Raw genomic sequence first — 27,503 nt, 5'->3', positions numbered from 1 at the left:
CGATACGGTAAGTTGCTCTATGCAAACGTTTCGAGTACACAGCACGCCGTAGGCGTAACTTTAGTAAAATCTTAAATAGTTTTCCTTGGCGGGTTTAGGTATCCGTTTCATCCCTACCAACGACCTGACTTACAACAAGACACTGGAGAAGCGAATTGATGCGGATGGCTTCTTCCATGCTGCTTCTTGTGTATGCTGTCATGACGGTAGTAAAGGGGGATGAGGGGCTCAACCGTTCTCTCTTGAATGGTTTTAGCGTTCCAGTTCACTCAGTCGCCTTCGGGTCTCAAGTGAGGGTTAAATTAACTGTCCCACAGAGATTGTTCCAGTTACTAAATAAATTGTATTCCCGGCCTGCAGCAGCCGAGCCGTGGCGGCCACGAAACCAGGGCGCCGTGTTTACCTCACGGTACTTATTACTGGAGACCTCCTTGTACATGCTGAATGACGGCGAAAGGGGAGCCCACGTCACCGTCAGCAGCGCACTGTGTAGCTATATTGGTGGTTCAAAATTGTACTGGGATGAAAGCTACATTCATCAAAATTGATCTATCACCCCCGCACACCCTTATACGCACGCTGATACAGTGCGTGGGTGCAATCAATACGAGTACCTTTCCCGTCCGAACTCGACCACGGAGACAGGACAACCAGAGAGAGCCGAGTCAAGTTCACCTTACGAGCTGACACTACATATTTCTGTGCTTCAAATCATGTCCAGGCCAATCTGGCAATCCCAGCGTACTGGTGTGTGACCACATGAGCACAACGTAACGCTATACGTGACCCGTATACGCATACACTTAGAACTTTATACGCAGTACATACAGCTTCGCCTACGTGTTGTCACGGAGACGGTTTTTGTCCCTTGGAAAGGGATTATGTACCGCAGATACTCCGTCTAGAACAAGTCGGCTTCGGTCATTGCAAAGTTGTTGAGAGCCACATCGACGTCGTTTTCCTGAAAATTGAGGTTTGACATCCCCGCTGAGGAAGATACGGGGGCGCCTGGTGAAAGAGAGGAGGGATGTCGACTTTCCCCACTCTCGAAGCTCTCCATCATGGCCATCAGCGTGCTCGGACTGAACAGGAAGAAAGGTGATAAACCAGCCTGACTGCTAGGCAACAAGAACCTTGAGCCAAATGCCAGTGGGTTAATCAGAAACTGCTGCAGCCCAATGGAGCTCATGCCTGTTGGAAGGAAGGGAGGCGGAATCATGCCAAGGAAGGCAGAGAAGGGAAAAGAGTTGCCAATCTGTGCCGCAGTTTCTTCAGGACTTTCCAAGACCTGCGAGGAGCCACTCCTTTCAATTTTTTCGCTCAAATTGCCGCCCGCTCCTGCCTTTTTCGGAACATACGGTTTAGCCTCTTCCATATCAAATGGAATGCTTGGGGCATCAGGGCCAGGAAAGGAAGATGCTGACGTTCCTATTGATTCGGACATGACGGGGGAGTCGTGTTTAAGGCCGATGCGGTTTTCATATCCCGGTACCCTTCTTGGTTTCCCTTGGTGTGGCAGGTGCGGGAGGCTGCTAGTTTCTTGTGAATGCCTTTCCTTGGAGAATAAATTTTGAAAGTTCGTCCAGAAAGAGTTGGAGTGTTCTGCCACGTCCCGCAGAGCGTCTTGGTTGTATGCGACAGAGGCGCTCCTCCCGGCCTCCAGCAACCCAGCATGGGCGGCAAGATCATATATTTCGGCTGCGTGTGCTGCCAAAACATCGCCAATTCTCTCTTTGACATGCTGGTCGTCACACACTTGCTCTCCCCTCTTGTATGCAGAAATCGTTAGAGCCGCGGGATTATTCATGTTCAGAGAGACTCGGGGTCCGTAGAAGCCGGCAGCATAGTCCGGCACACTTCTCGTGTTGTGGGAAAAACCGTGAAGAAGGCAAATTTCGGGTGACTGCACACCCATTTTGCAGTCGATGATCATCAGAGCGCTGTTTTGGGCGACCTTCGCGTAAGGAGGATTCCGCGACTCATCTGGGGAGGAGCTCAACACGGCAGCCTTCATCCTAAGCAAAGAGAGAGAGTTCAGCACACCCTCCACCTTGTCTTCTGGAGTCTGCTGCGAAAATGGAGAGCAGTATACCAGGGTAGTTGGAGCAAGGAGCGCCGCCACAACGGCCGCCGGAAGACATCGTCTGAGAGCCATCGTCGAAGAGCTTTAGAAAAAAACGTATCTACGCCAGGATAAAACCTTCGACCACGTATGTGCGTTATGACAGATCACTACGGGCATAAGCTCCCGTACATTTCTTTAGTACTGTGTGGTCTCTGGACCGGCTTGAGTGCCGCCGTAATGTTTGAGAACCAAACTCCGTCGATGTTCAACTTGATGCAGCGTAACTCCTCTAGCCGTGAGGACCTGAAAGGCAACGGCCGGTCTCGGGCGAGCGTAACTAATAAAACTGCAATTATCCTATCGGCTACACCGCCACTCCCTGTTGTGAATCGCCAGGTGAAAACCCTGTCCTGTCAAGCTCTGTCTACCCAGGAGTCGCAAGGGTCTCTCCCCGTGAGATAGGTGCCTGGCACCGGAATTTCGGATCAGCACAGTTTCGTCCATAGGTTCCGAATCCCGTGGTGAGCTGCGCACCGCCGACAGCTGGCAAAAAAACACTTCACCTTAAACCATAACCATGCAAGAGAATTTGGAACCATGCTCACCGTCTGCTGACCGCCTCCAAATAGATGGCAAAAAGAGTATTGATTTCAAGCAGCGACGCATCTATTCAGGAAATGGAGTTCGGCTTGCGAGTTATTGCTCAGGATGAAGCCGCAACGAAGGATGTTAGACTGCACACAGCTGTTCTACATGTCATCTTCTCTTCTGTTCCTTTAGACCTGAGAATCCTCTCTGGATTAAGACCATAGCATGTCGAATCTTGTAGATGGGGTGCTACAGGTAGACATTTCTCCTGTAGAAACCATCAAACATTCTCTTGGCAGATCTTACAGCGCCGTCGACGACCGCTGGATCCTCCGTTTTTCATGAATGTTGTCGGAAGTTAATACAAAAAAGTGCTTACGTGTGCTTTTGTTACGTCCCACCTTTGTCAGTTTGCTGTGTGAGTGTTCTCAATTGGTTCTATGGTTGCCTCAGTTGAGAGAAGCGGCTCTCGATTCTGGAATTCTGTAACTCTACAATCTTCCACCGTTGCCCATGATTTATTAGTTCTAGAATTGGGGAGTTTCTTGGGTTCTAGGCAAGCCGACATCTCCTGACGGACACGAACAACCTGCGCCTCAGCGGCGACTGAATCGCTGGATGTATCCAGAAAGGCGCAGCGGAGACTCTTGCGACTCTAGATAATCAGACGGGCGGTTCGCTAGTATGCGATACGATCATCCTTCCAATAGCTGCCATGGTATGTGACGCGTTTATCGGGGGTCCGTTGTCCTTATTTCTTGCTCCATCTTCACATTCGCATATGCAAGGAAAACGAGATATCCAGTCATAGGGACCCGACGGACCCTAATTAGATTTGTAGCGGAGGATCAGTTTTGATAGTAGACAGCTAAAAAGTGACACAACAGACCTGAGTGCGGACAAAACGAATATTCCATCACGATGATGTGCATCATGCACCGCCACCACTGACGGCTTCCCTTTCCTTGACATAAACCAAAAGGGGGCGAGCCAGGCATACCGAGGGCTTCCAAAGAAGAGGGAGCACGTGCAGGCGGGCTGGAACGTTCTCAAGTGGGTCTTTCGATGTCGGAAGTCCGAAAGACTCCAAAATCTGATTCGCCGGCCTACATATCATTTCTGCCTCAACCTCGCGTCCATCCCACTTGTTCAACAAAGCGCTATACTGCAACAAGGCGACTCCGAAGCTGACAATAGCATCCAGCGTCGCCTGCCTCGGATAAGCCACACGAGACTCCCCTCCAATTCGAGCACTGTCATCACCTGCCGCTACGATAGGGACCGACACCAGCTGTACATTGAGCCCTGCCGCTGTATTGAACTCATTCAAAGACGAACGGAAAAGTCCCTCACTGATGACGGGTTCGTGCCGTTGTTTAAACGACGTTGCAAGAGCAGAAAGTAGCGACGCCAAGATATTCTTCGTGTCGATATGGGCGTACTTCTTGCAGATTGTGAGTCCGTCTTTTAGCACCTTATCACCGAGTACACGCAGCTCGTCGGTAGTTCTGTCACATCCCGATTCCACGCCATTTGACTGTTTCACCAACACTGTCCCCAAACCCTCATGGAGGAGCGCGATTCCCCTCACTAATTCAGCCCCCAACTCTCTTTTCGTGATGCGCTCCGCGATGCATCCAGCGCCTCCTGTTTCGGACACCGTAGACGGTGAACGTTCAGCGATCGACAAAGCGCCGGTGAGGAAAGCCTCGTTCTGTTTTAGCAATAAAGATGCTTCTTTTGCCATCCTCTCGACCGCAAGCAACACTTCAGCGGGATCATCCCTCGGATCCGACGGTGTCGGCTCGGCCCCACGTGCGAAATACTTCAAAATAAAATCATTATATTCTTTCATAAGCCCCAAAAAGGAAGCGGGAAGACCAACAGTGGCTCCCTTGCCGCCGTTCTCTCTGGTCTCCCAACTCTTGCCAATGTCTGCTTCTCCTGCACCTCTTTTATAGACAGCCAGTGAAGTCTGAAGGATGCGAAGTTCTTCTAGTCGAGATGGTCGTTCCGGCGCATCGTCCGCCGACGGCCACAAAGGTCTCTGCAAAAGCCACTCCGCAACACCACCTTTGCCACGTGCCGTTTTCGCCTCCTCGAGGGCCGCTCGAATGTCACATACCGTGGCTGTATCGGCTGCCAAACTCTGATGACCAGCACGGGAGAGATCCCGCGCATCCGCAGCAAATCGTCGTGCTTCTCTATACTCACCAACACGGAATAACGCCGTGTACATACACCCCAGAACCAGCGCCTTGGCACTGTGCTCGACTGACTGTTCGTCTGCGTGTTCCAGCGTCTCTCTGAGCCTCCGAAAGCCTCGGTAGGACTGCTGCATTTGACCTCCATCATACGCCTGCAGCCCTTCTATCAGTTCCGGTAATTCAAGATCTGAGAGGTGCTTGGCAAACTCGCCAGCGGTAGGCACATCCGGCTCGCTGGACGAGCTAAACGCACGATTCCTGCTGAATGTTGCTGCGTGGGCAGCCAGGAAGTCCTGCGACAAGGAATAAAAACTATGGTACCTGCTGCTTAAACACTGAGGACGATTGGTTAGTTGGGCTGCTAGGGGTGTGCTGGCCTGGCGAAAGAGTCGTAGCCTGCATGCTGTACCCGACCCGACAAATTCCCGTTGTCCGAAAAAGCCGCCTTCCAGGGGTACTCCATCACGACGACCGAACGTCGGCGACCACCGTGAGTTTCCCGCATACGTAGCGATATCTGGACACGCTCGCTGCCGCATTCCACGAACGACGTCGCTCTGCAGCTCCACGTTCGCCAACGGCCACCTGCCAACTGAATTAACGGTAGACATTCCTGCCAAAAAACATCGGAAAAATATGTTTGCTACAGGGAGAGGCGCCGGGTCCGCACAGGACTAGGGACGGTAGGAGGGTAACAATGTGATAAATCTACACGTATTGACTCCAGTATAGTGAAAAGGATTACAACTCTGATTTTAGTAGAACAGCAGAAACCACGCTAGATTACCCGTAGCATACAGCTCACAAAATAGCAGTTGCTGATGCACAACAGCGAAACACACTAAAACGTTGAGTCTGACGCCTCACTCAACACTACTAGTTCAAGCGAACAATACTGTTCACTACCTCGATTTTCTGAAAAGATTGCCTCACTGGATGAGCATGCGTCCCGTGATAGCGCGCCCGCTTCACCAAGGGCCCGTCCATCTGTCATGCAGCAGGCAACTTTTCGGGGTCCAGAGGGCATGAAATGTTGTTGCTTGGGAATTTTTCACGCAGAAAAGCAGATTCAGAAAACACCGCAACTCAAAGAAGCCGCAACCCCCCAAAAATCCAGGACTACGCGTGCATGCTGGCTGTGCATGCTCCGCCAGCCAGCTATTGGCGAAGTAAAATACACTGCACAGAAGTCGAGCCTGGCAAAACAGTTACGACTAGCGAACACGAGGCATTTTTGCTCCGGGACTCCGTCCATGGGTACAGCCGACATCACAGACTTTTGCAAGCAGTGGTGTGTCCACGGTGACCAGCGTCAAGGTCTCCGGATGCATGTCGTTATGTAGATGACCCAGTGGCTTGGCAGAAATTACCTATTTCAGTGGGTAGTTTTTCGTTCGAAAGACTCCCCTACAACTCGAAAATCGACAATGACGAAAAAACGCCATTCTGAGTTTTTTCTTCTCTCCAAACTCATTTGTCTAGGGCCATGTTTCGGCGCTTCCGTACACACGTCGCAATTGGGCGAGCACTAGCTCGCCTGGGGACTTGGATTGACAAAGCTGCGCCACCTCTTTCGTATTCTTGTGTGCTTCTATTCTCACGATTTGATGTTTATATAAGTGGAGTTACCTGTTTTTAGACATCGTGGAAGCATGGTTCCGTTTTATATTTGCTGACTACAGCCACTAGCTTTCTCGGCTGTGTACTAGCAAATAGGGACTAGCGAGTTTCGGGGGTGCTACTGGGGGAACCCCTGGACACCGCATAAATCAGGCTTTAGATGAACCTCCGAGAGACGTAGGTCCACTTTGCTTCGTATTTTGCTGAGCCAGCCTTAAACCCGCAAAAGAACGTGCTGAAGTTTCCTGTAAACTGAGTGGGGCGACGTATACCAACTCTCCAAAAGAAAATTCTTCAATTCTGATGATGCGTTTCCCGTTCATGTATCCGTTGCCGGACCGGCCAGGCATGTTTACGCAACCGTTGACTACTTTTTGCAACCCATAGAACAGCCACTCCTAACACTTTCTTCTGGCACGAAGCAATCATGAACGAGAGAGTCATCCTTGAACCGCTGTTAATCAAACTTTTCAAGGTTGCCGCTGTGCCAAGTACTCGTGATTGTCAAATGCAAACACAAGTGTCACCTGCCTATCCAGGCTAGCTGGTCACTTCTCTAGCCCGCCCTGTTTACTTCTTTGGCGGACGTAAAGTGTTGCCCCTGAAAACACTGGGATCGCAACCAGAAAGTCATTGAATGAGCTGTAAAAACGATATGATCTGAGAGACGATGGAGACGAAAAAGATGGATTTTCGTGTGGAACTGGCTCCAGCCGAGAACCTGAAGTGGTCTCGCCGAATGTCCAACACGTGCGACAGGCAGAGTGTGGATACGTGCCTGACCATACAAGAAGACCATGATGAATGTAGAGAAAGATATCAAACACCAAATAACGTGACGCACAACAGAGCAGGTGAAATACTCATGTTACATCTCGCATCGACTGCTGTCCATTTGCCACGCTGTGGTTCGTCAGATCTGCGGCAATTTTAGACGACTAACTCAGGTGCATTCGCAAAACTCTCCCTTCGAATGCTAGATTACTGATCCCTGAATATTCCCTGTGGTACACTATGGTTCGGAAACAGAACACCCAGTAAGTCGACTTCGTTTCTGCCATCTCGTTTAAACCATAATACGTGAACCCATTAGAGTCAACGATAGAGGCCGTCGTGTGAGAAGGGACATCGTGTTTCCGGCCCCAATACATATTTGCCCGAGTGTCGTCCGTACACTAGAGAAATTCGTACACAAAATTGGAAGTTGCCAAGCAGAGAGACACTCTGTTGCGTTTCACAGAGACTACCTCTTGGAACCTTTCAATACACCGGCCGTAAGCATTTACTTTTCGGCCGGCAACACCATAAAACAGATTCGTCACATTAGGTAAAACAAGCAAGAGGAAACCTCGAAACATTTGATAGCCCTCTTAGGAGACTGCGGGTCTCCCTACAGCGCTTGCTTCTTCCTAGTCAACAACGGAGCATGCCGTAGTGGCACTCCTCCGCCGTCGTGGGGTTGAGCTGTATATACCGCGACTTGACTGCTAGCAGAGCGCTGCCGTTCCCGAGCTTTTCTCCTTTCTTGTTCCTCCAATGCTTTCCTTTTCGCCTCTTGCTCTTGCAACTGTCTCGCTTTCTCAGACTCCTTTTCAGCCGCGGCGCGCGCTGCTTCCCTGCGTGCCTCTGCCTGCTTTCGCCGTTTTTCCTCAGCTTCTTTCTCTTCTTTTTGCCTCTTTTCTTCCTGTAAAGCATCTTCCTTTCGCTTCCGCTCTTCTTCTTCCGCATCCTTTCGAGCTTTCTTCTCTGCCTCTTTTAGCGCCTCTTCAGACCGCTGCCTCGCCAGCAACGTGGCCTGTTCCTTTTCCTTGCGTCTCTTCTCGTCTTCGGCTCGGCGTTTTTCTTCTTCTTCCTGTTGTTCTCGGCGTTCTCTTTCTTCTTCTGCTTGACGTTCCTTCTCCTCTTCTTCGTGGCGTTTCTTTTCTTCTTCTATTTGTTTCCTCACCGCTTCTTCCTCAGCTTTTCTGGCTGCCTCCGCCTGCTCTCTGATGCGTTTCTCGTCTTCAGCCTGGCGCGCTTGCTCAGCGATCCTCCTTTTCTCGGCTTCCTCTGCCTCGCGCTTTCGTCGTTCTTCTTCCTTCATGGCCCTCTCTCTACGACGTTTGAAGGCCTCTTCCTCCTTTCTTCTTATCTCTGCTTCTTCTTTTCGTCTCTGCTCGAGTCTCTGTTTTTCTTCTCGTCTGCGAAGAATCAACAGTTGTTTCCTGAGGTGTGCAGCAGCTCCGGGCACCTGAGACGGGGCAACGAAAAGCTCCCTGGTCTCAGGCACGACCTCCCACCAAGGTCCTGGAAAGGAAAATGCACAAGTTAGCTCTAACAATCGCTTCTTTCCACTGTTTTGATCCAAACGATTACTCCAGGATTTGCGGCGTAGGCACTCGTCCGTGTCGCAGCTATGGAAATCGTTTTGCCCCGTACATTCCGATGTGTTTCCGGTAACTGGAGCTTCCAGACTTTACCGGACTTCATACTATGCTCACAGACTACGTTCATTCGCTTCCAGAACAAAGCGTTAAGCTGGTCGTTCTTCTGCATGCTCATATTGTTGTCTCTAACTGTCAAGATAAACCTGTTCGACTCCGCTGGGTAGACGTTAACCTCGAGCGCAAGAGAGCTGCCGTTTTCTGAATACTGAGCACGCAGTTGATGTTAAACTGGGCTCGGTACCCGCACACGAACCCGAGTCTGATGCTTTGGGTTTAGCCTACCTCCTCCAAATACGGGGCCTTTGGTAAACCTATACTGAATGCGAAGGACTCGAAGCGCAGTCGGCGGGTCGGAGTTCTGGAAGGGATTATGGGCCAACAGTCCTGTCACGCTTTTCGAGTTCTGGACGTAAAAATGCATTCAGTATATTTCACGTCGTTTCAAGGAGAAATAATACTCAGTTTCGATGCCTGGGATACTTTCAATAACTGAGCCGTTTAGCTCCAGCTTGTAGCTGCCTATAAGAACTGAGACTGTCCTCGAACATGACTGTAATGCTTCCATAGCTGGCTTGTTTCGTTAACACGCCATTAGTGTATCGGCAAAAGAATATCTAGAAAACGGTGATGTCAAGTATTCCACACCAGATGCGCAAGACATCAAGTAATGCAACACGAGATTCTCCTGCTGAATGAAGGGTTCCTAACAGTGCGCTTCGACAACTACCCCTGGGTAATAAGAAATACAAACATGTGCTTCTTTCATGGCCTAGATGATCAACATGCAAATAGAATCAGGAAGACACACAGTGAACCTCTCACCTGAAGCAGTCTGGAGAGGAAATTGGAAAGCCAGGGATGCATATCTTTTACTGTCTCCTTGTCACCCATAGAAGCTAGCCACTAGGAACACAATTACACAAGCACACACAGCAAAAAAACTAGACGGTGTTTTGACACTGCTACGTCATCCAAGTCGTTTTCCCACGTGTGTCCACATCATGTCGACAGTAATTTCAGAGAAAAGAGATGCTGACCGTGATAGGCGTAATCCTAGTCACTCTGACACTCTGTGGCTCACTGCCACTTTAGCTTTCCCTGAACGAAGGGCTCTCCTCCGTCATCTTTGCTGTATGAGAAGTCCGTCTCGAGTTCGCACGCTTTACTCGCAAAAAGTCACTGGACTCAACAGTGAATGGGGAAGTGTCCCTCGTGTTGATGAGGCAGACAAAGAATTACGAGTGGCAATGAATGGAAGGCTTACGATACTACTGAGACTGCTGTGGACTTCTATAGCCATGCAATGGGGTCTTCCAGTCACCCACCAGGCGTCATGCCAACGAGAATCCGATTCGTCAATTCCGTCTTCCGTCTTTTATTCACGCCTGACGCTTACCATGAGCCAATCAAGGCGGTAGTGATAGGGCGCAGCCCAGCAGGGTCTCCGATAGAGATCTCCAGGTTTGCACTTGAACTCGTAATTTTGCCAATACAGGGTCTGGGTCTGTGAGAGGGACAGAATTCGAAAATGAATAACACGAAGGGTTATTGAAGCAGTCACAAGAACTGAAACAGAATGAAGCCTCTCTTTTTAAAATAGAGAAACGAGCATACAGGAGAATCGGACGGCGCTTTCAGTGTTAGAACTTCGTGTCACAACCCCGTCGAACTTTCGTCTCTCAGGTGACAACACACGTTCTGCCACGAAATCATCAGATGTGACCTTTTCGGTAGCAAATGCTTTCTAAAGGTCCCGATACGCTGAAGTTGTACACCGTGGCTGAATATTTGGGAGACACGATACAATGACGACTCTCGTAGTGTCAACGAACAGAAGGGCCGAAAAATGCCAGCTCACGCATTGGCCGAGCTCTCTTCACCTTGAGAAAATATCTAGACCAATCAGACAGCGTACAGCAAGCTTGCTATATAGTGGGATTCGTGTACATTGAAGGAGGTTCGCTAGGTAGTACACTTCACTGATCGATTCAATTCAAGTGCGACAGTAGTGCTCCAAAACACCCCCGCTGCCTCTCAGAAGAAAGGTGATAGTGAACTGTTTGAATTCTAAAGGTGCTCTCGCAGTAACCCAATCGTCGCACTCAAGGAATACTGCCACGAAAGTGGTGCAGGATGATGTGAGATGGGGTCAGGACTGTCTGTGGAGGCCCCAGCCACAGATGAAAATATTGCGTACCGGTGAAGACGCATTGGTGCCTTGAATAATGAGTTCGTACCGTTCCTGAGGAGAAGAATGGAACATACCGGAGCTGGGATGTGGTGATGAATTGTCACACGACAGTAACATGGGGACAACTGCATGTAATGGAGGGCCATGAATATATACAAACGGCCTTCCCTAGGGGCAACAAAGTTGACGCAGATGGAAGTTTTCTTCTTTTGATGAGACAGAAGAGATACCCGAGGAGAAATAATGCAGGAGGCCAAATGAGAAGATGCCGTCGATTCATGACGCAGTTCGCTCGTTGCTAATGGACCCTAAGCCAGAATCACCGGTGCTCCCATTGATGTCCACATGCTTCGACAACAAAAAGACAGGAGGTGAAGAAAATGTACGCATCCAACGTGGCTTCACTCCCTACCTTGCCAATGTATCCGAAGGCTCCATGTGTGTTGACCACGGAAAAGGGATTTCCGAGATCTGAATCCATAACCTGGTGACAACACGCACACAGACATGGTATTCAAGTCGTTCCCGTCGGCGGCCTGCTGTTGAAATTAACTGTGTGCATTTAACGAGGAAAGAGGCGGCTGCAAACCACTCCTACAAAAGAAGCAACAACGCCAAGATTCGCCTGTACTTGAGTGGCGCTGCCAGATGTCGATCTGACGGAAGTAGCTCGGCGCAGAAAAACAGAAACAAGATTCAGTACAAAAATGCAGAGGGCAACGGTCCCGTACATTCACAAACGTGGCGTTGACGGCATGACCTGTTTCTGAATCAATATGTTCCATCTACATCACGAACTCTTTGAAAAGTTGGAAACTACCTGGTCTGGTGAAATCAGATTTGCGACGACGGGGACGGAAAGAGCGGCGATGAGGAGGAAGATCAGGACTTCGACATGGATTTTGAATATGAGTGCTGCGTTCGTCAGGGTCGTGTACGCGAACGCAATCAGAACCGTAAATAGACAGGTGGTGAGCCAAACAGACCAGACAGCCGGGCCGTGCTGGTATATGGCGATGCAGCTCCAGAGGGTGACGATAAGAAGGACGAGTTCCGTGAACGCATTTGACACGAGAGTGTTTGTGAAAAACGTGGACGAGGCCGAGAGGATGATGGCGAGGAAAAACACGGCGATAACCATCCAAACAGCCGAAGTCGCGGGGTTGGTCACAAACGCCATGCATGTAAGCATTGCCACAGATGCCACCACCTCAGCAAGCATTTTCCCCCAGTTCTCTTTGATCTCCTCCTTCACTTGTTTCCGCACGCGAGATGGAATTTTCAGGGAACGCACAATCCGGGGAAAGTACGGTCGATACCAGCAGCAGCAGCTTCGGGGGCTGTCCAGACTGTCGTCTGTAGCGGCATTAAAAGGAAGAGTCTCATCTCTGCCTGGGAGCAAACATACACACACGCCTGTGATCCGAGTATACAGCAAGCAGCTGCCTCTACGGAAGCTCTTCTAGAAAGCCAAGGAGGAAGCGTGTCAACCTTTACAGATGTAGGCACATCGTTCGTTTGTATTTATGGTAAACAAACACGCAATTCAACACATGAGTAGAGCCTCGTGTGTGGACTGTCGCCCTCAGGCAGCTCTCTGCGACGACTCTGCATACTCTTCAACCGCCACAGGCTCTTCTGAATCCAGTGACACAGTCACTGGGGGCCGAAGAAATGCCACTCGAGGAAAAACCGTCCGTTTTGGCACTGAGCTAATGACCAAAGCGCTCTCTGGAGACGGAACCACCGCAGAACATGCACGTTTAACGCATAGACAGTTGGCAGAGGCGTGACCTCACCAGCCTGCTTTTATGTCGAGCAAGTGAACTCTATCAACAACCTGAAATGTAAGGCTCACCTGCATCTTTGTCGAGCAAAGACGCCTCAGCTTCGGGCCTGTCGTTCGCCTGACGTCCTTTGCCCTTTCCGTGCTCCTCGCCAGGAAACAGTTGTGGGAATGGCCATGCCTGGATCTGAGGGAGCGACCAATAGCCCGCACATCCGCGAACAAGCTCCGGGAGGCGACTGAGAATTGCCGACGGGAAGAGGCAGGTGAGAAAGTGATCGTCGAGGCACATGATTGCCGACACGATTGTCAAGTAGTTCAGGAAGGCTAGGTTTCCTGAGAGGAGAATGCCGACCTGGAACGCGATTTGGACTATGCCGGCGAAGAGCCGACACTGGCGAAAGGGAAGAATGACCAGGAAAGAAATGACGCACTCGACAATATGTGTGATCACAACTTGCGCCGCATGAACGCCGTGCGACTGGTTTTGGAAGTACCAGGACAATGGGTTCGGCAGCGGCTGCGTCTCATAGTGGTAGTCGAGCGCTGTCAGATCTTTCCAAGCTCTGTCTGTGCGGAGCTTGATGAGTCCAGAACCCAACATAACGCGAAAGACAAGCCAGCGATTACCCCACACGCAGATTTTGGGAGTCGGCCAGGAAGGAGGGAGACGCGAGAAACTCCAGAAGGGGGCCATCCAGATGGCCAGAAACCCCAACTCGAGAAGCTGCGCCTCCCACCCGACGCTAAACCAGGCCTGGCCCACACTGTTCACCGTCTGGTACAAGATCCAGAGGAGGAACAGAAGGAAACCGTTGCTGGCACCTTGTATGGTCATGAACAGCGACAGGATCATACCTGCAAGACAAGAACACACCTAACACGCACGAATGCCATCAGACCAAGGTTTCCCAACGCCCTTTTTGGCGACGCGTGGAAGTACTCCCGCCAAACGCGTTTGCCACAAGGTGCTCCTCTTGTCTTCACCACAGTCTGAACGGATATTGGGATCTTGCTCAGCTGTTCAAGTGTGCAACTTGGTATACTCTGATCCCCTGTTCAGGTCGTGAAACGGATTGGATGTATACTTTTTAGCCACTGAGGTGATGTGATGTCCGATAGACACTACTCGAAGAATACCCTGCACAGAAGCATGATCAACAGTTGGATGAATGAGAAGGGAAGGCTGGCTACTAGTGGTCGTGGACATCGCTGGCCCGCTGCTGTGACAGATCAAAAACAGAAACGATCCACTGTCTCCTTCAAAAGAAGTAATTGAATTTCCAGAAGCCACTATAGAGCGTAATCACTGTCCACATAAGATAGTCCACCCAAATGACAGCGACAGAACTGCACCTCCTGAGAGACTGTCGAGGAAACTCGCAAATGTCTGTGACTGCGCACTTGACCACAACAGAGCTGTTCTGACGGGATATCCACTAGCATGCCTATTAAAGTGGACGTACCAACAAAAGGGATGGCATGCAGCCAGAAATCCGTTGCAGGGAATAGGAGAAAAAGTGAAGGAAATGCTTTGACTCGTTGCCACGCCTCTGCGTCGGCAAACGAGTCCTTCACCATTGCCACGTAATCCGATGCTGGGAGAATGCCATCGGACCCAATGAGTCCCTGAGACTGCAGGAATGGGGGTGCAGGGGAACACGGGAAACTGTGGTCGATTATAATGCCTTCTCAACATAAAGTTTTCCATGAAGTGCTTGCATTCAACAATGATTCCTGAATTACACGAAATTCCCCTTAGGATCCTTTTCAGATCAACCTGCTGCGAAATTGAGTCACCTTTTTGGCAACTCTCCGCGAAAAATAGATGGTGGTTTGCAAGTTCGAGGAACAACGCGGATCCGGGGCGAGTTGCTCAATCGGGTGCTACAGAGTGAGGAAGTTGTAGGAACTAGTTATCTTACTTCCAAATTGGCCTTGTCTCTATTGCGTGTAGAATCGTTTCCCGAATGGCTGAGTCGATGGGGCTCGAAAGTTAGGGATTTACACGTTTGCTCCCGCAGTGAAAACGTAACCAGTCTGAACCGAAGACCTGTCTAACGTCTCTTTGACTCTCACCTGGTTGAAGGCGATAAGAAACGCGAAGAAATAAACAAATCCCAACGCGCGCAGAAAAACCTGCATGTTCACAACAGCACCAAGAAAAGCAGTCTTTATGGGGTTGCTACTGAATGGTGACCGCTATTTTTGCGATCAAATCCATTAGGTACATGTCAGAGCAAGGTGCATGAACCAAGTATGCGAGGATCCAGATTCCATTTCCAGCATGGTTTTGATAACATAAAGTAAATCTACGGGTCTATTCCGGCTCCTTTCAAGCGTGAAAACTTGGTGTTTCGACCCTAGAATATGAGAACGAGCACAAGATTCATTCACCAGTGTGGCACTCCTCGATTCTGGTTCCTACGCATGCACTTCAGATCTGAATTCAGCGAGCGGGAACAGCGTGTCTGAAAAAACATATGGAGATGATGGACACTTGCAAGAATGAGGGCTACACCGGGAGGTGTTGCCCATTACGCCGCAAGATGGAGCACAGGAAAAACAGCTCCCTGAAGCCATTCATGGCTGCGATAGCTGTGATTGTGGAAAAGAAAAGTTTTGAGTGAACATATAATTCCACGTCATAACCAGTTTTTTACCATACAAGGGAAACTCTACTAGCCCAGTCGCAGAACCCAGTCCGGCAGGAATTTGCTGAGCGTGGCCTTTACTCACAATCCGTGAAAGCCAGTACGTTGATTTTAGTTTCCTCAAAGTCTCCGGGTCCAGGCGGCGTCTCTTCTCAGCGCAAGACCATGTTGGATCCAGTGCGTCCCACACGCGCCGCCCAAGGTTGAGGCTCAGTTGCTTCCAGCTTTTTCCTGTCGGGGAGCCTGCCTTCAGGGCCGTGTCTGTTGCAGATCCAATAGAGAATCCATTAGGCCCACTTTCATCTCGGATGCCCCTACTGTTCACGAGGCTAGCCTCTTCTGACTGAGGGGAGGAATACATGCTGACAATTCAGGGAAACGGAGAGAACGTTACCGGTGCCTCTGTGATATCTGTGGGCTCGCTAGCACGATCCGAACCGGGAAGGTGTTTTGCCGCCGCGAAGACCACCGCCGTCAGTGTGCGAAAAATGGAAACTGTGGGCACGACAGCATAAAGTCTACGTAGTAGAACGAGTGAAACAAGAAGAAAAGAAAACGACGAAATGAACGGTATGGGGCCCGAGCGTCGCCGTTGCACCCTCACTCTCATCTAGCCAGACAAACGTACAGGCGTTTCCGAGAACCCTGTGTCACAGCGACGGAGAATGTCTACATGAAACTGCGCGACGACCAAATCTTGATCCCTCCTTGAGGTCGAATTGGAACACAATCAATGACAACGGTTCATCTAACGCAAACGTCATTGGCTCTCGAGCTCCTCGACCAGACAAGGCCCGGGATGGCATCACGGAGATCACTCAAATTCCCTGGTAACGCAAAGTGCGGTTATGGTCTTCACATGCGTTGAAATTCCGCCATCGGATATGAGAATAGAGCCAAAGAAAACCACCGTTCACAGATAAAAAAGTTGCGGGATTGTCGGGCCATCGAGCTGTTCGTGCCGCCAGGACCGGTGCGTGCCGCAGGACCGCGAGACACAGGTCGAGTGCCTCTTTTTGAGTCCTTGAGTACTCCGTTGAGGGAAAAGAAAAGCACAAAACCCTTTCCACAGAATCGGACAAAATCTGAATTTCCCGCTAAGCCGTGGAACGGAGTGTCGAAAGCAACCAAAGACAAGCTGGCGGCTGGGCTAGGACAATCTGTCTTGTTACCCGTGGCAGCTCTCAGCGGGGCTCTATGCAGCGAGCTGCCGAAGGGCAAAGCGTGCCAAAAAAACGAACCTTTGTGCTTTTCCGTTTTTTTCCGTATTGAATTCAATTTCCCATTGGTGACGAAACATCGGGAGCCCTCCAGGCCGCCGAGGCCATCGGGCATTAATTTGAAACCAACCGACCTTCTGGAGAATTTGTCCTCTTCGGGTAACACGAAATTGTGATTCCGCCGCAATACACGAGCCGCTGAAGTACAAGATCAACAGTAGTAGACGAAGCGAAAGATACAGCATAAGGCGGATAGCCCTAGAGAAGGTAGCAGAGGCTCAGAGGTTTCCTAAATGATGACTTGAATGAGGACTTTCGTGTTGACTAGCACACGGTATTTCAGAGATTTTCGGTAACTCCCTGGTCAATGGGCAACAATGCGGCGACGGGACGCCTGTAACCTCTTGGATGACAGGTTTGATTTTATATCTGCTTCGTATAGCCACTGCGTTCTCCGAATATATACTACCATGGAAACAAATGACTCTGTGGCGCTACAGGCATCACAGACCTCCGTCACGGATTTCTGTTTACCTCGCCTCGTCCTTTGTCAGCAGGCCACATTCGGTTTCTATCATCACTGATTCCTCGACAACCTGGTCATGTTCTAACCACCACCTCAATCAGGGGAAGCGGGCTTCCGCAACAGAATCTTCCTCAATTGACGCGTGCCCTCGGTTCTTGTCAACAGGTGGTACATGAAATCAAGCAGGGCAAAACGAGAGCTGCTCTTCCCATAAGGAGCGTGTAGCAGCACCCGACGCAGATGAGTGGCACTAGCGACACGTGGATTGCTCCAGTTACTGTACCATCGGCGGTCCCCTGCACGAAGGATAACAACGGTGTTTTTTTCGGGGAACTGCACTGCATGAACCTTCCTATTGAAGCTGAGTTTCAGTTCCTGAAGACTGCCCCTATGGCTTTTTTGACACCGAGTACCTTTTGCCTACAGGCGTAGCCCATGCTGCATTCGTGTATCACGTAGGTTGTATGTTCCCTGAGTTTTCAGTCCCAAACTCTCGCATGACCTCCACAGCAATGGAGTGAATAGTTCAAACTGGTTACTCATGTACATCTGGGGAATATCGTAAAAAAATCTCTTTTCGAGCCCTGCACATTATGATGAAGTGTTGCATCCCGCGTCTTTCGGCGGGTGCTTATCTACAAAAACAGCTTGTCGGCATCTGCTGGATAACGGTACAACATAGTTTATCGTAAGCGATCTTGCCCAATGGTATGATTTGTCTCTTCTTCCGTACATGAGTACCCTATCACAATTCTCCACAGTGTGTGAGATGATCTGGTCACGCAGTTTGCTCAGTTAGTCCAAAGAGCCAAAGATTCGAGGCTGATTCGTTGCGTCAAGGTGGAACACGCGACGGGTACATCTGCTCCCCTGACACGCAACACATCCATATGGGCAATTCATTACATATTCCAATCCTTTCGAGCCTTCACAAAAAACGGTGTAAGTATCTGAGGGAAACAGCACACCGTTCGTGTGGAGGGAGGGATATGGGTTTGACCAGGAGCCTTCCGTCTGAGTTTAGTCAACTGGCGGACTAGCGGTCCGCCGTTTCCGTAGACGAAAAACGAGAGAAATCGTGGATGAAAGAAGTACTTTGCAACCATTATTTTATGTTTACGAGGCGATTACTGGATACGTCTTTCCGCCTCTTTTGCAACCATCGACAGTCCGAATAACTCAGCCTCTACGTTTTCGGCTGCGGGGGAGACATACAACGTTTTTGCGGGCCGCTAGACAGAGGCTGCAGAAGACATGGCCAGTAGTGGCTAGCATTTCAAGCGTCGTGTTCCTTCAGCGTGCTTCTCGCGTTTTTCGGCCAGATAGCCCAAAAAAGGACAATCATTGAAGTGTGCACTTCAAAATGCCGTTTAGAGTTGGATCATCCACTGCGTCACGAATTCTCGAATTTTTGCACCTTACCAGCTCTTTGAGGCAACCAACGATGTTTCAGCCTCGATCAACGATGCCACACCCGCCCTTTGGGGGCCTTGTCCTGCATAAACTCTTTTCCACCGTGTGTCTAGTGAATGAGTTGTGTGGCCTACAATTCTCCGGAAATACCCGTCTTTGAACTTCCCGTTTTCGCTGCCTGCCGTGTGTCTTGTCGGAGCCACCCGGGTTCAAGACGTGTGAGCTAGCAGTGTTGGCAGTCGGGAACTTGAAGTCGCACAGTTCTATTTATCGCTCGCTTTTGGAGCACTAGATGCTTGCAAGGCCACTGTCTGCTCCCGGGGAGCTATGTTTTTTTCCACCGTGACTCCTTACGGTGTGTTCGGCACGGCCACTTGCCCTTTGCCATTGCTACCCTATATCGACCTAAAGAAAAACGTTATCTGTGAATCATGAAACCACCGCGAGAGACAAGCAGGGGTGGAATGGAGGGAAAGGTGGGGTTTGGGGCCTCAATTCGTGACCGTTGGTTTTTTCAGAACTTTTCTGATGGTCTATCCAACGGGGAAAAGTCCTGGTGGCGTCGAAGCGTCGTCCATTTTCTTCAGATGGCAGACCCTACGTGGTCCTGCAGAGAAACTCGGCGCGCTTTGGAGCCAGGAATGCTGGAGAAAATGAAGTCTACGTATTGGCTCACCAGAATCGTAAGGGCCTGGAGGCATAACCAATTTCTGGCTATCAGCGGTCCTCGGGTTTAAACAAGGCTTTCGCCTGCTTTCTGCAGCTTTTGTGAAGGTCCCATTTCTTGCTTCATTGCTTCCAGAGCTGCCCTTGTTGAGGAATGATTTAGCTGCAGAAGCTCAATGCAATACCGCTTCGTTGTTACGTACAATCTCCTGCGCTAGTCTTGTTGACTCCTGGAGGGAAAGGAGTGGTTTAAAACGGAACTTTTCCCTCATCATGATGTTCTTCGTCGGAAGAACACTAGACTGTAATTAGGTGGCGGAACGGGGAGAGCGTCTGTTGTGCTTCAACACTAGATACTGTGATGAAAATTCATTCTCTTTTTCGGATGCGTTGAGACACATTGCCTGGTGACGAGGAGGCGGATGGGGGCGGAGAGCGTTGCTTGATTTCATCAGTAGACAGGAAGCGTGTCACAAAAACCAGACAATAAAGTGGGAGACTCTGCCACCTGTCATTTTCCATTTCTGTTGGAAGACGGTAACATTATAGTCATGCTGTGACTTAGTAAATTCCTCTGGGATCGCAAACATGCTTCGCCTGTTTCGTTGCGGCGAACAACAACAGACTGCCAGTCACGATTTTTCAGGCACACAAATGGGCCGCTTGTTTGCAACTGCTTCCGACACAGAAGGAACTGTTTGAGTTTCACCTACCAACAACCTGCCCTAGCAATGCTGGCTATATTCGTGCTCACTTGCGTGTTTGTCTGTTTTCTGTTGTGCATCGTTTTTCTTTGTGGCAGGTTTTTATCAGAGCGCTGTCCTTCGTGTACTTCGTCGCCTTTCTAGTCGCGTTCAATCAGGTGAGTTGAAGCGGATTTACATTTTTCTTTACGCTGCATACTGGAATTGTATCGACATCTCGAATGCTTCAAAGAGTCCCAGTCTTTTCCGAATTCACGTCAAAGCGAATATTCTCATTTCCCCAACACTCGTGGATAATCATTCAGTGAGTCGGCTGTCTGTCTTCGATATTCTTCGATTTTTCCCCACATTTCTCTTTTTCGCAGGCGCAAGGGCTTATTGGCTCCGATGGCATTCTGCCAGCACAGACCCACGCCGACTCCATCAGGGAAGTCTTGGCGGAGGAAGACACCTGGACAAAAATCAAGGCCTTCCCGTCTCTGTTTCTCTTCCTCCCGGCCAATGACTTTTGGATACACTGTCTCCCATTTCTAGGTGAGTGACCTGTGAATCGCGTCTTGCTCCCAGTTTTTATTTTGGAAAGGCAAGCATAGGACATTTGGAACAGAAAGATACCGGCGCATCTGTTTCCATTCCCTCCGTCACCGAAACCGATTTCGCAGCTTTCCTTCCCTCTCACTATCTGTGCTCTCGTAGGTATCCTCGTCTCTTTGGTGACAGGCGTACTCGGCGGGAGCAACGGGTTCGTGATGCTGTTTCTCTGGATACTTTACCAGAGCGTGAACAGCATCGGCCAAGAGTGGTATGCCTTCGGCTGGGAAAGCGAGCTCCTTGAGATCGGCTTCCTCTCCATTTGGCTATGCCCATTCTGGAGTTTCTCCCGCCTTCCTGCCTCATGGCCCACGCCGAAAATCTGCGTGTGGGGAAACCGCTGGCTGCTTTTTCGGCTCATGCTGGGCGCGGGGCTGATTAAACTCCGCAACGACAACCTATGGACGGACCTAACGGCTCTTGACTACCACTACGAAACGATGCCGATCCCTAATCCCTTTTCGTGGTACATGCACAATCAGTCCCATACTGCTCACGCTTTTCAAGTGATTGTGAACCACGTCGTTGAGTGCGTTTTCCCCTTCCTCCTCCTCATTCCTTTTCGCCAGTGCCGCCTTGTCGGTGGCGTCACACAAATCCTTTTTCAGGGAGCGATTATTTTCTCAGGAAATTTCTCGTTCCTGAACCACCTCTCGATACTGCCGGCTCTCATGACCTTAGATGACAACTTCGTCTCTTGTCTCTTCCCTTCCAAAACACTGGAGAGGCTTCAGCCTCTCCTTCAGGGATGCTTAGGAGCTTGGTCGCTGCCTAAGCACCAGGCCTGGCCTGTCGATTCATGTTCAGAACACACGAATGAACACCAAGGAGTGGGTTCTGTCAAGGACCCAGAGGCTGCTGCGCTCCTCAACGATGGAGGTGAGTTAGTGCCTGGTGGACGGAAAAGAGACAATCCCCATTCGATGTTGTGTGATGCTGAATTCACGGCAGACAGGGAAAAGATGCGCTTCGGTCGAAAAGAGACGCTCTGTGTAAAGCCACGGCTTCCAGGATACTTGCCGCTGCAGAACGGTCTGGCTCACCTGTTGCGGGTCACTGTCCATCGTCTCGTCTCATCGTATACAAAGCCCTAGCATTCCTGTAGGATTGAGTCAAATGATTTAAACAAGTACATACTGGACGGGATCTAGAGACGTATCGGTAGCAGATACACGCTTTGCCTCGTTCTGAGACAGAGCTGTGGTCGTGAATGTAACAGCGACATAGAGACACGTAAGTGTAGATTTGGACTGCCAGATCATGAGGCGTACCGGGAGCCTTGAACATAGGTGTGTGGTTTTCTCTGACGACGCGTGATGCTGCGGAGAGGAACCGTAGTAAATCCTTGAAGACGTAACTGCATGCCTGTTCGGATCTAAAACGTACAAAGGCACATTCGCGGAATGGAACCACTTGGTCTTCCACTCTTTGTAGAGGCTTGCTCTGTCGATATCGTTTCCCCAGGGAGTCAGCTGGAGTGGTCTGTGGACACTGATGATGATTCAAACCAAGCCTCCGCGCGCACCTGCTGCTGCTGGTATTCTCCGAGGATACTGCAATTCTTCCGCTCGATTCCACGGACCATTTTCCCTTCCCGTGCAAGAAATCGAATGAAGCGAGATATGGAGGAATCTTGGAAGAGCATGTTGCTCGAACTAGTTGTGTCCATCGGAGTACTTGTGTTGATGGCCGTCGCGACGAGCTCTGAATCTCCGTCTCTGTTGAGTGTCCTTGCCATAATTTTCTTGTGTCTTGCTCTTGCGACGTCGTCTCATTTCTATACGAAAACTGCCACATCCAATGTATTTACCGAGTTAGTTCTTCTGGTCGTTTCTCTGTGGAGTGCTGTTTCGCTATACAAGTACGGCCCCTTGCCGTCGTGCCTCTGGCTCACGATCGTTCTTTTCACCATTCTTCTTGCATTTTCTTACAAGACTATTTCCAATGCGGTTTTAGTCTATAAAATTCACGTCGAATTACTCCTACTTCTCCTCATCATCAGCTTGTCTGTGCCAGTGGTAGCAAACCTCCTCTCTCCCAACCAGGTATGTCCCCACTGCGACGCCACCCTCTCTTGTGTCCAGATACAGAACACGACGAGTAGAAAATGCTTCGTGTGACACCAAACGCCCATGTTGCTACTTTCGGGGATGAACACTGAGGAGTGATCACAGAAAACTTTGTTTCACATGTCTGTCTCAAACATCCATCCGTTTAGCAGTATCTATACCTCGAGTCTGGGTTTGTGTTCATATTCTTATCTTCTCAATTTCCATCGGTATGTCACTCCACATTTTCCGTGCGTCGAGGATGCTTGTGGAACTGCCCTTGGATGCATTGATCCATTTCCGTCTATGTAAATTTGCAGCCCAAGTCACTACGAGATCACTACGTCTCCCTACGTACACTAAGACGCATATGTGTGCGGCCGCTGGCTTGTCGCATCTGTTTCGTTTTTCACTCGTCGGCCTGCCAATATCAAAAAGGAAGACAGGTGGCCGATACGCCTGTATACTTCGCGATATGGGATGTCTTAGGCTCCTTCATATTCCACTCGCAACGATTGCAGCTCTTCTCTGCTGTTTCTCTTCAGCTCATGAACGCCAGCATGGCAAATCCCTTCGACATCTTGAATACATATGGGGCGTTCGGCACTGTCACAACGGTAATTGCTTTTCACAGGCGTCAAAACCGAGTGGACCTGACTCAGTGGACCTGGGTGGAGGTTGGCTGTTCTGTAAAGAACTTAGTTTCTTTCGTGGACGTACCTACTGCACATTTGGTCTCTTTTCCTCTGTACCCGATAGATCCTCCACACTTCACCGCGCGTGTGGAGAGATGTATCTGTGTGAATCGAGGAATCTCTTTTTCAGCGAGAAAATACCCTTGTTCATATTATTATTCTCAAGTGCCGTTTACCATAGAAGAAATATGTAGCTTGTGGAATGACACTAGCTGCAATAAACAAGATCATAGTAATAGCCAACCATCCATCCACTGACTTCATTTCGAGTCATGAAGCGTTGAACAATTAACAACCGGGTTGTCAAAACTTGACTCTCAGATAGTATTCCTACACATATACCGGATGACATATAACTCCTGACACAACGGTTTTGGATGCAGTTACCTTTTACACCGCATAACGTGCTAGTAAATCCCATTCAGACTGTTATTTAGCGCAGTGAATTAGTACCAGGTTTGGCATTCTGTAGCAAACAATCTAAAATCGTGATGTGGTGTTGTTATTTAACGAGTGGGTGACCCAGGAAATCCGTTTTGCATTGAGAAAATCCACCTTACTCGTCGCTTTCTCTTCAGGAGCGGTGGGAGCTCATTGTACAAGGAACCGACGATCCAACACCCGTAGGCGTCCTTCTGTTCAAGATCAATGCCTCTCTTTGATAAAACACAAAATAGTGGTATTCCAAGAGTCTTTGAAGGCATTACCTGTCGTCAAAGCGTGGTCGAGACAGGCGTCTCCGGCACAGGATGCACGAGATTCAGCGTTTGTCTCCAGTCTCCATTTGGCGGAACTGCTTGCATTCGTTTTTTGCTTTTTTGCTTCTGAAAGATTGCTTCTTACTGCATACACTTTTCACGTCCTCTTTTGATTTGTGAGTGTCGTATACAAAAGACAATCACCTGCATCGTCTTTCGGCTGCTCTGAAAATTGTGTTTTTAGGACGAGAACAGCACCTGGATAAACTACGAATTCAAATGCAAGCCTGGTGATGTCAACCGCCGCCCGTGCCTCATCTCGCCTTACCACTATCGCCTAGATTGGCTGATGGTACGTATCTCTTTTTCGGTTTCGACGACAGCTGTGTGCGACTCTTCAGTGGTGCCTAAGAAAAGAGTCGACTCGGAGACGTATTTTCTGTGGTGGGTACATGTTAAAGACGCGCTTGTTTTTCTTCAAGAAAGTGTAAAAATGTGGGTTTTCGCATTTGTGAGCAGCCGGAAAATGCGTTCACAGGTAAGTTGTGAAAAGAAGATTGAGGACTCCAGGCGCTGCGTTTCTATATGCTGATTCCTCTCTCTTTTTTGCTGCAGTGGTTTGTGCCCATGGACATTCCTGAGATAGTTGGCGTCCGGCATCCATGGTTCCCACGTTTTCTCGGCAAGCTGCTTCAAGTACGAACGACACCACTTCGAGAGAAAAACCAGCAGTGGACCGACTACAACAGGTCCAGTTCGTAGTGATGCGTAGACGAAACGTGTAAATATAGAGGTATATACACATTCAAGTATATATGTGCATGCGGGTGCGGTGATGCAGCTGTTGCAGACCAGCAATGTACAGCCTTTGAGGAATGGAAGAGAAGAAGGATGAACAAGCTCACGCTCTTTTGTGGCAGAATCCGAATGAAGACATGTACGCATCGGTGCACGATGAAGGATAGCGGCATCCTGTGTTCTGTTTAATGTTCCACTCGGAATTCTCACGCTGACTTTGTAAACCCACGCAGACCTTTGTCGACGGATATTCCTGTATCCGACATAAGCGTTACCTGCGCATGTGTGCAACCGTGAACTGTTGTGGTCCAGAATTCGCCAAGTGTTACTGGGCTTTTAGCGGACAACCCATTCAAAAATAAAGATCCTCCTACAGCTGTCCGAGTGCTTAAGACGCTGTACCGGTTCACCAAGAGGCCCTTTTGGGGTTCTGGTAGGTCGCAACCAGCCTTTGCGCAGCAGCACAATTTTGCCGTATAGCTGATGTGGTGATGAATGACAAAAATAAAGCTCTACGTCTATCAAAGCAGCCTGGACGAAGAATGTCAGTCAGATTCGTGGACGGAAACGAACGACGTCGAGTGCGGGATAGTACCTTCTTCATTCTGTGGGTGTTTTGTGCGGTGGCTTCGCCCACGAGGAATACGGAAAACTTGATAGCTCTAAAGTCCGTGGCCCTAATTTCAGCCTGCTGTACAAGTCAGTAGAAGTATACATATTTATTTCACTGTGAGTCACATTACATGCATCGACTTGTAATCGGGCCATGTGTTTGTCTCCTGTTCTGTACTATGGCATTGTCAGGCCCGTGGTGGGAAATTGTGCCGAACACGACAAGTGTGTTCGTTGCTCCGGGCGATGTCCCTGACGCCGATCAGCATTTGGAACAAATGATTGTGTTAAAAAGGGTACAAGAGCAGAAGGCCCAAGAAGAGCTACTTAGGAAGGAGCTCAAAGAGGAGCAGAGGAAGGCTCGGGAGAGAGCCGAGGCAGAGAAGATGGTGGCAGAAGAAGAACGAAAGAAATTACTGGAGCAGCGAACTCAGGAAGAGTTGGAGACGAAGAGGCGTATCCAAGAAGAGAAGGAGCTGCGTGAGAAGCAGGCAGAAGAAATGAGGAAACAAGAGGAAGAACAGCGGAAAAAACAGGAGGCGGAAGAGAAGGCGAGGGCAGCAGCTGAAGAGGCGCGGAAGAGGAAGGAGGTAGAAATTGCCCGTGCCCAAGAAGAACAGGAAGCGGAGCGACAACGCGAGGCTGCAGAAGAAGAGAAGAGAAAAAAAGAGGCTCAGAGGACGGCTGAGGAAGAAGCAGCGAAGCTGCGTAAAGAGGAGGCACGTAAACGTGACGAAGAAGCTGCTAAGCTTGCGGAACAGAGAGAGTCCCTGCGACGTAAAGAACAAAAGGAGAAACAAGCAATGCTTGCAAAGAAGAGAGCAGAAGCTGCTGAAAAAGAACAAGAGAGGAATTCACAACTCTCTGACCAGAGCAGAGCTTCTGCAGATGGAGGCGTCCCTCTCCGAGCGGCCGCCCTGTTCAACCGCAAGAAAGCAGCAATTTTCAGACTGAATCAGTAAGAAGAAACGAAAGGGAGTAGCGGCCTGGAAGGGACAAATGGCGTTCCCCGATTTCTTTTGAATACACGTTTCGGTGCTAGATGGCCACAAGCGCCACCTAGGAAACCGAAACAATTGGTTAGTGCCACTTCGCTGCATGTGGCAGCAGAATTTGCACTTGTTTCGTGAGAAGCATATACAGAACCTTTGTAGAGTCTTATGCTTTCGTGGGATGGTGTTGGCAGGCAGCAGTAATGTTACCCTCAACAAAGGAAATAGCACCTTTCAAACGTCTCATTTGGGAAATGCAGGAGATGAGCCTGAAGTGCAGAGGATAACACACGCACCAGGCAGATATTGTCAAACGATGGGAAATGTGTTTTACGGTTGAAGTTTTGGGCATTTTGGGAGCCGCCTTCGTCGGGGAAGCTCGGTACAGCTGCACTTGTGACCAAAGTCTAATGTGATGCAGACCGGAAACGTTTTGTTCTGACTGAGAACCACCGTCTGCCGTGTGCGACAGCTGATCTGCAGGTTCAACCGGCAAGACGTAGAACGCAGCTGCATACCGGTCACCGGCTTGAAGAAATGTCTGCTGCCGAGCAAAGCGCATATTTCAGTCACTCACCCGTCGATTCCTCGTCCCCAGAATCCTTGAGAGCCGAATTGTTTAATACAGCATCTGCAGCTGGCAACTAGTTCTCTCGCTTGCGTAACCGGATCGCTCTGAGGCGTTATTCCGCACAGGCGAATGCGTTCTCACACATGAAAGGGATGTATGTCGAACTGGAACAATCCAAGAGTCAGGATGCTTTTCCTTGAAGCTTTGTACACACACAGTAAACGTTAGATCACGGCTGTTGTATGCTTGTCTCGATGGCTACGCCTGAACTCATGCTTGACACCAACATTGCGTGCCTTTCCCGGCTGTGTTTTCCTGAATATCAAGTGACACTAGGTATAATAGTGAAGGAAACACGTTTGATCTGAATGATTTCACTGATAGTCTAGCAATGCCTTCAGGCTTTTGCTGTGGTATTTGAACGTCATCGCT

General features: G+C 49.6%; 4 protein-coding genes across 4 annotated transcripts; 1 reads left to right on the top strand and 3 right to left on the bottom strand.

The window, feature by feature from the left end:
* Positions 1-659: 659 nt before the first annotated feature.
* TGME49_315240 (hypothetical protein) lies at positions 660-2,321 on the bottom strand. The gene has a single exon (XM_002364662.2). It carries the CDS (start codon positions 2,153-2,155, stop codon positions 902-904), a length of 1,254 nt encoding a protein of 417 aa, XP_002364703.1. The 5' UTR covers positions 2,156-2,321; the 3' UTR covers positions 660-901.
* Positions 2,322-3,319: 998 nt separating this feature from the next.
* Positions 3,320-5,918, bottom strand: TGME49_315230 (hypothetical protein). Its single transcript, XM_002364661.2, has one exon. It carries the CDS (start codon positions 5,469-5,471, stop codon positions 3,585-3,587), a length of 1,887 nt encoding a protein of 628 aa, XP_002364702.1. The 5' UTR covers positions 5,472-5,918; the 3' UTR covers positions 3,320-3,584.
* Positions 5,919-6,835: 917 nt separating this feature from the next.
* On the bottom strand, positions 6,836-16,673 carry ROP14 (rhoptry protein ROP14). Its single transcript, XM_002364660.2, has 11 exons — positions 15,623-16,673; positions 14,963-15,022; positions 14,350-14,518; positions 12,956-13,741; positions 11,918-12,489; positions 11,510-11,581; positions 11,104-11,148; positions 10,303-10,410; positions 9,729-9,809; positions 9,189-9,309; positions 6,836-8,766 (listed from the first exon to the last, which is right to left on the bottom strand). Exons 1-11 carry the CDS (start codon positions 15,896-15,898, stop codon positions 7,871-7,873), a joined length of 3,186 nt encoding a protein of 1,061 aa, XP_002364701.1. The 5' UTR covers positions 15,899-16,673; the 3' UTR covers positions 6,836-7,870.
* A 986-nt stretch (positions 16,674-17,659) lies between these two features.
* On the top strand, positions 17,660-27,467 carry TGME49_315210 (rhoptry protein, putative). Its single transcript, XM_002364659.2, has 11 exons — positions 17,660-19,379; positions 20,165-20,224; positions 20,432-20,600; positions 20,763-21,536; positions 22,122-22,702; positions 23,251-23,322; positions 23,979-24,023; positions 24,343-24,450; positions 24,714-24,794; positions 25,209-25,329; positions 25,701-27,467. Exons 1-11 carry the CDS (start codon positions 19,128-19,130, stop codon positions 26,468-26,470), a joined length of 3,033 nt encoding a protein of 1,010 aa, XP_002364700.2. The 5' UTR covers positions 17,660-19,127; the 3' UTR covers positions 26,471-27,467.
* The last annotated feature ends 36 nt before the right edge of the window (positions 27,468-27,503 follow it).

Source organism: Toxoplasma gondii, chromosome XI, assembly GCF_000006565.2.
Source record: "Toxoplasma gondii ME49 chromosome XI, whole genome shotgun sequence".
Classification (NCBI taxonomy): Eukaryota; Apicomplexa; class Conoidasida; order Eucoccidiorida; family Sarcocystidae; genus Toxoplasma; species Toxoplasma gondii.
Note: the sequence above shows the minus strand (reverse complement) of the source record. Positions and strands in the feature narration are given on the sequence as shown.